This window comes from Vidua chalybeata, chromosome 21, assembly GCF_026979565.1.
Source record: "Vidua chalybeata isolate OUT-0048 chromosome 21, bVidCha1 merged haplotype, whole genome shotgun sequence".
In the NCBI taxonomy this organism is placed as follows: domain Eukaryota; kingdom Metazoa; phylum Chordata; class Aves; order Passeriformes; family Viduidae; genus Vidua; species Vidua chalybeata.
In genome coordinates this window covers 732,813-745,000 of record NC_071550.1, presented here as the reverse complement: position 1 = coordinate 745,000, position 12,188 = coordinate 732,813, and the positions used below count along the sequence as shown (strand labels likewise).

General features: G+C 46.8%; 1 protein-coding gene across 7 annotated transcripts in view; it reads right to left on the bottom strand.

The window, feature by feature from the left end:
- Nucleotides 1-12,188, bottom strand: part of MAPKAP1 (MAPK associated protein 1) — an 84,304-nt gene that overhangs the window by 62,760 nt on the left and 9,356 nt on the right. For all 7 annotated transcript variants that reach the window (XM_053962338.1, XM_053962336.1, XM_053962339.1 and 4 more), the window contains 3 exons: nucleotides 11,465-11,788; nucleotides 8,328-8,417; nucleotides 4,064-4,212 (listed from right to left, as the gene is read on the bottom strand). In XM_053962338.1, the coding sequence (XP_053818313.1) occupies nucleotides 4,064-4,212; nucleotides 8,328-8,417; nucleotides 11,465-11,723 (498 nt within the window). In that variant the 5' untranslated portion in view covers nucleotides 11,724-11,788. The remainder of the gene's footprint in view (nucleotides 1-4,063; nucleotides 4,213-8,327; nucleotides 8,418-11,464; nucleotides 11,789-12,188) is intronic.

Genomic DNA, 12,188 nt, shown 5'->3' with positions numbered 1-12,188 from the left:
TGCTTTTTAACCCATTACCAAAATTAGCCACAAGAAACCTTGTGGCACTACAGAGGCATCCTTCCTCACCAAAGGATTTTTAGCATTTGTCCACCCAAAAATTACACTGACCAATTTTCAGTTAAATTATCTCCAGCAGTCAAGCAAACACCAGAGAACTCCACAAGATCAGAAAAGCCAAACTTCCTTCTACCTCCATTTGCAGCTAGTCATGAAAGCAGAAATAAAAGGATCATGAGAACATCGGGTCTGCCTGTAGGAAAGGCTTTTGGCCTCATAACCCCAGCTGACTCTGGAGGCAGACAATCCCTTCCTTACATTTTTGATCCCTTTGCACCTCTGTCCTGCCTGAACACGGCGAATCTCAGCTGAGTCACTGCACTCCTGTGTGGCACCTGTGGCACCTGCTCAGGACTTTCAGCCCTGTCTAACACCGAGCCTTTTTTCCCCAACTTAATTAAAACTCAGCAAGTTGGAACAATAAACAGTCAAAATTTGATTTTTCAAGTCCTGTAGGCAGAAATAGACACAAATTTATTTATCAAATGGGTGATAACTTAATTTGCATGCAGACAAAATAAATCAATTTGGCCAGTGATTTCTTCAGCCTCCAAGTAATTTTCTATTCAAATGACACCTGAAGGAATTACAAAGAACTAAAGCTTCTTTCAGTACAACATTCTTAGAAAGAGTATATAAGATTTATTAACCAAGAAGTACAACCCATGTGCTTTGCAAAACATGAAAACAGGTCCAGAGCTGAGGTTTACTTTAACTATTTAAGGGAAAACTTGAAGAAAGAGTTGAGAGTAGTTACTGTATGTGTGGCTTCTGTTAAGAGCTAAAGTTTTGCAACATACAGAAAACCATGAATCTGTCCTGGGTAGTGGTGGGGCAAGTTGTGTGGATTCCTGAGCTGCTGAGAATGCCTCCACTCAGTTATAATTCACAAGCCATATTCTCTACTGTTTTGATAATTAATGAAGTGATCAGCACAGGAAGAAATTAGAGTGCTTTAAAATTTTACTATTTCATAAAATCGCAGAAGTGGTTATGAAAGAGACACTAAATCTGGCAGGAGACACGTGCAGGATGTGAGCAGTGCCCACGCTGGCGTGGCTGGCACCAGAGCACATGGCAGGGCCTGCCTGAGCTGCTGAGCTGAAAACAGCACAGGGGGCAGAGGGAAGGGGAGCCAGGAGGAGGGCTGGGGTCTCAGGAGGAGGGATGGGGTCTCAGGAGGAGGGCTGGGGTCTCAGGAGGAGGGCTGGGGTCTCAGGAGGAGGGATGGGGTCTCAGGAGGAGGGCTGGGGTCTCAGGAGGAGGGCTGGGGTCTCAGGAGGAGGGCTGGGGTCTCAGGAGGAGGGATGGGGTCTCAGGAGGAGGGCTGGGGTCTCAGGAGGAGGGATGGGATCTCAGGAGGAGGGATGGGATCTCAGGAGGATGGCTGGATGGATGGATGGATGGATGGATGGATGGATGGATGGATGGATGGATGGGGTCTCAGGAGGAGGGATGGGATCTCAGGAGGATGGATGGGATCTCAGGAGGAGGGATGGGGTCTCAGGAGGAGGGATGGGATCTCAGGAGGAGGGATGGGATCTCAGGAGGAGGGATGGGATCTCAGGAGGATGGATGGGATCTCAGGAGGAGGGATGGGGTCTCAGGAGGAGGGATGGGATCTCAGGAGGATGGATGGGATCTCAGGAGGAGGGATGGGGTCTCAGGAGGAGGGATGGGATCTCAGGAGGAGGGATGGGATCTCAGGAGGATGGATGGGATCTCAGGAGGAGGGATGGGGTCTCAGGAGGAGGGATGGGATCTCAGGAGGATGGATGGGATCTCAGGAGGAGGGATGGGGTCTCAGGAGGAGGGATGGGATCTCAGGAGGAGGGATGGGATCTCAGGAGGATGGCTGGATGGGATCTCAGGCCAGGGACCAGGGCAGGGGCACAGACAGGGGCACAGAGCCCCATCTGAGCTCTGCTGCTTGCCCAGGCACCAAAAATGAGTGTTACTGAGCAACCTGAAACCTACCAAACTGCAGCAGGGACAAACCAAAGGCCTGGCTACAGCCCCAAAGATTCGAGAGCCACTGTGGCCCCCTGAGTAAATACATAATTAAGCAGGGTGTTTTTAAGACATGTTTAATTAGGCCCCCAGCCCCTCCTCACCCCCCTGCCTCTCCCCAATTATGTACCATTTCCCCCAGAGATACATGGCTCTGTTAATTATGTAAATAAGTCATGCACTATTCCCTGAAAGAATTGTATTTCTGTGAAATACTGTTCATCTATTATCAATAAAAATAAATAGAAGACATGTGGTATGTCATTAAAAATAATTTTTAAAAGCTGGATGATTTTTGGTATTTTTACTGACTGAAAATGCATGAGAACTGAAGTAAAATAACTCACAACTGGAGTTATGTTTCTTCTATACCTCAGATGGTCAGCCAAGCATTAAACTAGATAATATAGAGCCATAGAGAATAAACTTTATATGCAAACTATTGATACACTAACAGAGTGATAGAAACAATGGTGTTAAAATTAATAGAGTGAGAGTATACTCTAACAAAATGCACATTCAATTATTTTGGATTGTAAAGAAGGGATTTTGATTTGCAGATCACAACTGAGTGACACTGAGGTATTTCCTTCACCTCTCAAACTGACAGGCAGAGTGCAGCTTGCTTCCAGTGGCCCAAGCACCTGCTAAATGTATCTGACTTCCATAGGTGGAAATTAAGATGTGCATTATAGACAACTACAATTGATACAGTAAAGATTAGCCTGGATTATCAGAGAGGGAAGGAAAAATGCTGAAGTATCTCAAGTTTCTGACTGAATTATAACAGAATTCTCTTAATAAAGAAGTATTTGATTTTTACTTCCCCTATACATGACATGAGAGCTCATTTAAATGTTTGCTCAACTGAAATTTTGTGGCACAAGAAGAACAAACCCAGAGTTTAGAAAAAAGGCCTCTTGGTGCTGTCAGCATGCAAGTGCTGCTGTCGCTCATTAATGAGGCCAGGAATTCTGAAAACCTGGGTCAGCACTAATTGCCACATGCTAATAAATATAAAATCACAATAGAGGAGCTTTTGCACATGAACTTCATAGTCTAAAGGTTAGCATTTCACAAATATTCCAGATACTCCTAGAAATGTCAGTGGAATTACAGATCTGACTTTCCACTTGAAGAACACCTAACAGAATATGAAATTCTTCCATCACGATGGTAATGAAGCTCAAACTCCATCCTCCCACAGGAGACTCCACAAACAAATCCAGTAGAAAACAGATCTGAGGAGTATTTATACTTGTTTTGGAACAATATGACAACGATCCATCACATCAAAGTTTATATTTCAGTTTCTAGAGTTGATGACAGAGAAGAAGATCGGACACTTGTGGAGTCCAGGGAAGACATCTATCCTCCAGTCTGAGCAATATCAGATCCACAGCCTGACCCCCATGACCTGCCAGGTTTGCAGCCAGTCTGCTCCCTGTGTTGCACAAATCAGCACTTGTGCAGAAATACATTGATTAGTGCTTCTTTTGGCCTTGGATCCTACCCACTGACACTTCAGCTTTCCACCCTCAAAACAGACCACGGCTCCTCCCAATCTCAGTAGAGCACTGAGGACAAAGAAAGAATCGTGGAATATTCAGCAAGTGCTGTGATGTGGATAGACAGAACAGTTTGGGGTTTTTTTTTAAATGCCAAATAATCAATCATTTATGCAAAGGGTCTCATCATCACCTCTAGAGAGGCGTGCCAGGACTCTGTCACAACAAAGGTTCACCTCACTGACCTGCTGGGGGAGGAAACAGCAAGGCAGAGAAGGCTCATCCTCACTCCAGAATTTTGTAATGGAAACAGGAGAAATGGTTCTACTGAACCTGGAACCACTGCCCTTGCTTGTTTCTAGATAAGCACTGCCAACACCTGATGGCCACCATAAAGTCCAGGGGAGGCTGCCCAAGTCAAAGCACAGGAGCAGAGCCCTCCCAGGGCACCCCTGGCCCCTCACCAAACCCCCCTGGCCACTCACCTTGCCATCAAATTTGGAGTACTCATTGAAGGGGTTGTTGAGCTGCAGGGGACACTGCTCCAGTCGCACAGAGAGGATGGACTGCTTCCCAGAACACGGGGATTTCACCCTAAAATTCTTCTTCTCAAACAGTGAGCTCAGCTCCTCTGCTGCAGATCAGAAAAGAGATTAGAGGCATCGTGTGAGGAGATGTACAGAGGCTGCTGCTCACCACAGAGAGATAACATCATAAGAGAGAGCACAAAATCAAATAAATAAACCAACAAATGCTTCAGCAGGGCAGGATCTGCCACCACTCCTTCATAGCCCAAAGACATGAAACCACTAAGAAGTCTGAATGATGCTCCTGTTTAAGCTGAGAAAAAGGTGAGTTTTCCCTACACAGAGAATAGAACTGATCAGTGCAAGACCCACTCGAGTCAGGAGAACAATGAAGAGAATGACACATTCCTGGTCTCCCTGCTTGCCTACCTGCTCCCAAAGGAGCAGGGAACACGAAGGAAAGGAGCTGCTGCCACAGGAGCAGCACAGCTGCCACGAGCCTGCACAGGACAGCAGCACTGCCCTGCAGTGGCACTGCCAGCTGCAGCCCTGGCACCACCCCCAGCCCCCAGGATCAGCTCTGCACCTTTTACTTCTCATGGGGCACTGGATACGGCCTCCCCTCATAAAAATGTCAAACCTGAAACCACCACTCCAGATCAACAGTCTCAACAATAAAAACAAAAAAGCTTTCTGAAGACAAAGGGGATGCAGGTTCAGGAGGTCTTTGTGTGGTCTGTGAAGGCTCATAAAAGCCTTTTTATGTGAAGAAAGTGCACAGCTGAATTTCCAGCAGCAGCTCAACTTCCAATTTACAGGCATACTTTAAAAAACCCTAAAAAATGGGACTTCTTTTGTTACAAGGCCACTGTGAAATCAGGACAGAGCCGGGGGTGCTTGAGCACATCAGTGCCAAGGGCTCATCTGCAGGGAGCTGTGACTGAAGCTGGACAAGGCTCCCACACCTGCTCCAGGAAGCAGAGCCCCCAGCTTCCATCAATCCCTGCCAGCCCAGCACTCCTGCCCTGGGCTTCCCCCACAGCTCACAGATCCCATCTTGCTTCTCCAGGGAAATGGAACTGTTCCCAAGAGGGAATGACCCGGCACTTGATCTGCAGGGACCTGCTTCATTTCTTAGAGTGCAAAATTAAAACCTGTCAAATGATAACTAGTCAAAAGCTCCATTTATTTTTATCAGCAGATTGCCTTAAAATTCAGGCAGTTGGCAGAGGTGCTAAATACTGGCACTGAGAGATCCCCAGCGGGCTTGTGAGAGGCTGCAATTAACCAAAAAAGCTTGATTTAATCCCTTTCAATGTGGCCACTTTAACTCCATTAGGTTGTTTTGGTTTTTCAACAAGCTCTTGTAACTGATTTTTTTTTTTTTTTTTTAATCTAAAGCATTATGCTGGAGTATTACCTTCAACTGATAATTCTTGGGCTCTTGGAAAGGACATTGGAATCCAATGCAATGGTTTTACTCGTACAGGTGAAAAATGAAGTTTTTATCTACAGCTATTCTGCATGTCTTGCATGTCAGTATGGGCTGAATGCAAGACTTTGGAAGGATTTCCTTGACACATTGTTAATTTATATGCTCTGAAATGAAGGAATGTACGATGTAAAGGTACAGAGGAGATCCTGAAGGGCTCCTCCTTCTCCCTGCTGCAGTGTTGTTTGTGCAAGGAAGGGAGAAGCACTCAGACCTCAGTGGCCAAGCAGAGAAGGAAAACCAGCTCTGCCAACAGCCCCGAGTGCCTGGAGTTCTTGTGTAAGTTATTTATTTTTTTATTTAAATCTGCTCTGCAGCAGGCAGGGACTGATTCCTTTGCAATGCCAGCACATTGCTCAGAGGGGACAAGGGGGGCTGCTGGGGACAGATGAGGGGGGAAGCCCCCAGGACCCCCGGGAGCAGCAGGAGCCCGAGCCTGAGCCAGCTCAGAGTGCAGGAGGCACAGGGGAGATCTGCACCATCACTGGCCAAGTGCTATAAAATACTGAGCAAAGAGTTGGAGGTTATGGTAGATTAACCTTTAAAACCTACAGCTCTGCTTACAGAAGGAGGAAGGCAAAAACATTTCAGAATGCATTAATGGGGGTATCCAACACAGCTGAACACTGAATTAAGGATTAGTGCGACCGTGCTGCTCGTGTGAGCAGCTTTGTTCACTCCTCTGAAAAAGATATCAGAGTGCTGGAAAACGTTCTGCAAGTGACAGCCACGGAGATATGAGGAATTAGGCAAAAAAAGGGAGATTACAGAGGGACCTCATTAAGATATACACAAATTCTGAAAGAAGTAGGCATGACAAACCATACAAAGGTTTGAATGTCTGTCAAATACAACAGAAATAGAAACTAGCTTGAGGTCTAAAATAGGAAAATTGAGACAGATTTGTAATTTCATACACTACAATTTAAACTATGTAGAACATCCAGTCACAAATACTTAATTATATAATTAACAAAAATAGAATTTAATATTTTTTGAGAAATCAGTGATAATAGATTTACCAAGGAAAGGCAAGATAAGCCAAGCCAGCATTTATTATGCTTGCATTTAAGTAGATCATACATACACCCTTTATTTCTTTAGATTTGCACCTTATCTAAAGAAGTAGCTACAAAACCACTCTATACAAGTAAACTCCACAAAATCCTCCATGGCACCAAACGCTGCTGGAAGTGGCTGGGAAGTGCCCTGGAGACCCTGATCTGTGCTGGGAGTGCAGACACCTGGGCAGAGCCACGGCCTGTCCCTGCACCTGTCCCCGCACCTGTCCCCATGTCCTGTCCCCATGTCCTGTCCCCATGTCCTGTCCCCATGTCCTGTCCCCGTGTCCTGTCCCCACACCTGTCCCCATGTCCTGTCCCCACACCTGTCCCTGCACCTGTCCCCACACCTGTCCCCATGTCCTGTCCCCACACCTGTCCCTGCACCTGTCCCCACACCTGTCCCCGTGTCCTGTCCCCATGTCCTGTCCCCCGTGCTGTCCCCATGTCCTGTCCCCACACCTGTCCCCGTGTCCTGTCCCCACACCTGTCCCCGTGTCCTGTCCCCACACCTGTCCCCGTGCTGTCCCCACACCTGTCCCCATGTCCTGTCCCCACACCTGTCCCCACACCTGTCCCCGTGTCCTGTCCCCACACCTGTCCCCATGTCCTGTCCCCACACCTGTCCCCACACCTGTCCCCACACCTGTCCCCGTGTCCTGTCCCCACACCTGTCCCCGTGTCCTGTCCCCACACCTGTCCCCGTGCTGTCCCCACACCTGTCCCCATGTCCTGTCCCCACGTTCTGTCCCCACACCTGTCCCCATGTCCTGTCCCCACACCTGTCCCCACACCTGTCCCCATGTCCTGTCCCCACACCTGTCCCCACACCTGTCCCCACACCTGTCCCCGTGCTGTCCCCACACCTGTCCCCGTGTCCTGTCCCCGTGCTGTCCCCACACCTGTCCCCATGTCCTGTCCCCACACCTGTCCCCACACCTGTCCCCATATCCTGTCCCCATGTCCTGTCCCCACACCTGTCCCCACACCTGTCCCCACACCTGTCCCCACACCTGTCCCCATGTCCTGTCCCCATGTCCTGTCCCCACACCTGTCCCCATGTCCTGTCCCCACACCTGTCCCCACACCTGTCCCCGTGTCCTGTCCCCACACCTGTCCCCACACCTGTCCCCGTGTCCTGTCCCCACACCTGTCCCCACACCTGTCCCCATGTCCTGTCCCCACGTCCTGTCCCCACACCTGTCCCTGCACCTGTCCCCGTGTCCTGTCCCCACACCTGTCCCCACACCTGTCCCCACACCTGTCCCCGTGCTGTCCCCACACCTGTCCCCACACCTGTCCCCGCACCTGTCCCCATGTCCTGTCCCCATGTCCTGTCCCCACACCTGTCCCCGTGCTGTCCCCGCAGCACCACGAGGGCTCTGCCCTGCCCAGGCCCCTCTGAGAGCCCCCAGGTGAGACAGCCCAGCCCCACAGGTGCCTGGGGGGCAGGACCCACCCCAGGAGTGCACGGCCCAAGTGGGTGTGACACCTCCCGGGCTCGGTGAGCTCCGGGCAGCGCCTGGCCCGGCTGGCACCCGGGGCAGCACAAAGAACTGGCAGTGCCCGTGTGCTCCGGAACCCTGGGGGAAAACTGCACACTGCAAACGCTGGAACCGTCAGAGGCACGGATACACACAGCAGGGAAACAAAAGAGGTTTTCTTTTACCTGAGCAAGAAGTATTCCTGTCTTTCCACTGAACGTTTTTGCATTTTATTTGATTTTGTCTCTCTTTCCGCAGACGTTCTAGTCTCTGAGCTTGAAAAGAAATATTACAACTATAAGTTTGTCAATGAAAGTTTACTATAAACAAAGACATAATTAACTACCTTTATATGAATAAAGATGTTTTATACTGCATATGTAGGGGGAAAAGTCATAAAATTTTAAAGGTGGCACCCCTGAAAAGCAAATACCAACAAAAACATGAAAATGTTCTTGATTTATAATTGAAATTAGAGGATATAAAACATTAATAGAGATCATAAAGATAGTATTAACATGGAAGAGAATAATAAAATGTGAAAACTTCTGTGATTAATATGACATTTCATTATATAAATCATTAATAACGGTCTTAAAGGAATTTTAATGCACAAATGAACTGAAGTGAATATTACATTACAGGAATAAAATTACTGTTATGAATTACTCTACCCGTTTCAAAAATTAAAGATAAATGAACTCAGACTAGACTATTAAAGTTTTAAATATAAAATCCTTTATCTAAAAATCATGAAAATTATAAAATGTCAAAGCGATATAAATTAGCACAGCTTTTTCTTCAGTAGGCTGAAACAGTTTATAGGTAGTAAAATAAATGATTTGTATCTTCACAACATTAGTCAAATCCTAAAATGAATATAGTATTTCTTTACATATATTTTGACTCCATCTTCAAAATATGGTCGGGAAAAAAAGCCCCAAATAGTTCTGATACCAAAGAACTTGCAGCCCGGGGTACCAGACAACAACTTAAATTACCTTTTTTGTTAACAGTAGGAGCTTCCGTGGGGAAGAAACCTGATGGAAGCCACCCAAGACAATGACCCCAAGAAAGCACTGATGTCATCTACTCAGAATAAGCAGATTAGCCAGGGAAGTAGAACTAACAGTGCTGATCCCCAAAGGAAACAATTCGCTGCACATATTAGCAGTTTTGATGTATTGAGATAATTCATTAACTAAAATGGGTTTGTAGAAGAGATTCTAAAATGCTAAATTACTCTGACAATTTTTGGATACAAGTGGAGTTCCCTGAGCCTTTTCAGCAATTAGAAAAACATTAATAAATATTTTCTATCCTGTCTGTTATTATTCTTTTACATTTAGGTCTTTGAACTGAATTGTGGACAAGGAAGTTATTTTTTCCCCATAAAAACTGTCAATAAGGGAACTGATAAAAAATACTCCTTTGAAGTTTAACAGCTGTAGCAAGCAGTTTAAGGTACAAGCACAAATGGGGACTTTGATAAGTATCTCCCATTAAAAACACAATGCTAGAACCTGAATACCTCTAGGTAGCTTCCTCTTAATGAAATAAGAAAAATATCCCTTTCTCATAAGTTTAAATGTTGGGAAAACACTGCTGTAGCATAGATATTTTATTCTGAAAGAAAAGCTCCACATTTGTACTAGTTACTGCCCACACTGTAACTCAAAATTGCCTTCCAAAACCCTTTCTTTCCAAACGAGCTATAAGAAAATATAAATAAATAATATGATAATATTTTACTATCATAAAAGATCCCTTAGATGAACAGGTAAACAAAGAATTAAACAAAAACCGTAGACTAGAAACAAGATAATGCACGTTTTTATCCCGTTTGATATTTCCACCCCCTGACAAAACAAATGTCCAAGAGCACAGTCAGCACCTCCCCGACTCCCCTGTTCCTCCACCTAGAGCTGGTCACAAATGACCATTTCAGTGTGGGGCTGTGCTGCAGCAGTGCCAATCCAGGTGGAATGGCCAGCACCTGTTAAAGTGTGAATGACTCAGGGCTCGCTGGCACAGGCAGCCAGGGACACTTTTGGGTGGGACAAACCCAAAGTTTGGTGGCTGCCCAAGGGCAGCTGTGGTTTCACTCAGCCCCGAGCTGAGCCTTTGCTCCTGGCCTGGGCACTCTGGGCTCACCCACACCCAGCCCCTGGCACTGCCCTGTCCCCTGACCTTAGAATATGCCCCCAGCTGGCACCTGAAATGACTTCAAACTAAAATTCAAATGGGGATTACTCCATCAGTCTGCTCCCTGGGTGTAGTGATCCCTCGGAATCATTTTCTGGAGTAATTCTATAAATTTTCAAACTCTGCCTCTCGTTCCTCATGAGCTGGCCCAGCCCCAGGGCAGCCTGGCTTGCCAGCACACCCTCCTGCCAGGCTGGGCTGTAATCTCAGGTTATTTCCAAACCTCACTCTGCCACAGGAGATCAGTGCCCCAGCTTTTCTGGAACCTCTCACAACTTCCTCCTTGTAAAAGGCATTTCCGTATCTCCAACACCACACACGTTTTCCTGGAGAAGCAGAGCACAGAGGTGCTTTCTGGGCTCTAGGTGGTGTTATAATACCTGCAGAAATCATTTTTAAAAAACTATACAGAAAGAGGAAAATAGAGGTCAGTACTGACCACCGCACACCAACCTTCTCATCTGTATTTTACCTCACAGAACTCCTGTTCATGATGTTCCTCAGGTCTAAGCAGAAGTCTGGATATCCCTTGTATGAAACACCACCTGGCAGAGCTTTCTGCCAGTCATGACAAAATGCAAAGGTGTTCACCCTTAAACTTCCTAATCTGGTACCTTAAACCCTAGCTCAAGGTTTTTCTCAGAAATAAAACTTTAAGAGACAAAATACAGACAAATCATTCCCTTTGCTGGCTCACATCAAACTTCATTCCCCTCTTTTATAACAAATACATTTGATGCCTCACTAGGCAGATTTTTTCTCAGAAAATAACTATCCTGTTCAAAAGTTAACACCCCTCCAGACAGTAACAATAGAGATATCAAAGACTGTTCATGCACTTTGGATTTAGATTTGATGTCTCCACAATTTGAATTTTTTTTATATATATAAAACTGACTACCTCAATGTTCCCCTGTACAGGAATAGGTAAAACAGCAATTAAGGCTCAGTTGACAGCACACTAAAGTAACGGAATCATTACATATCCTTCTGTGAAAGGGGCTCAGCACTGCCAAAGGAGTTTGACAGACACCAAGCTGTCAGGCCCTGGTCTGTCCAGGCAGGCAGGCTCAGGGAGGCTGGGCCTGCAGGGCAGTGCTGCTGCAGACACACGCACCTGTGTTCGACCGCCTCCTGATCCCGAAGTCCCAGCTTGAGGTAATGTCCACTGACTGGGAGTACACGTAGCCCTGAGTGTCCCCGTTGCTGCCCTGGGGCTCTGAGCCGCTGTCCCCAAATGCTGAGGAGGGGTTGAACTTCTCCAGGTCCACGTCGTGGTCGATCAGGACCATCTCGCACATCCCCGTGTCATCGCTGGTCACGTGCGACTGCCGAATGTGAGCCAGGATAATGGTTGGGTTGTCCAGGAAAGCCATTCTGTCACAAGGCCACCACCTCACTGTACTATCTCCTCTCCATCTTGCTTCATGGACACACGTACCTAGAAATAGCATACACAACATTTTAGGAGCAAGCACAAAGGGCTCAAACCCCCCTTCCCGAAGGGCACTATTTGGGATGTGACCCTGACTGACTTGGGGTTTAATTCTGTTTAAACTGTTTCGTTCTGCCCCAGTTTACTTATGCCACATTGAGATCCATTGCTGAGATCCGTTTAAGGAACAGGGGGTTTCTGGAGGGCAGCTTGGAACCTGAGTCCCAGGACAATGGAACACAAGAATCCCCACAGACAGGTCCCTGTACTCTACAACACATGGCTGCTGTAAGCCAAAACACCCCACAGTGCTGCACACAGGAGGATGGCAAGAGAATCCAGAGCAGAAACATCTGCCTATTCCAACTAATCCATTTACAAAACCGACGGGGTTTTGGATTTCTTT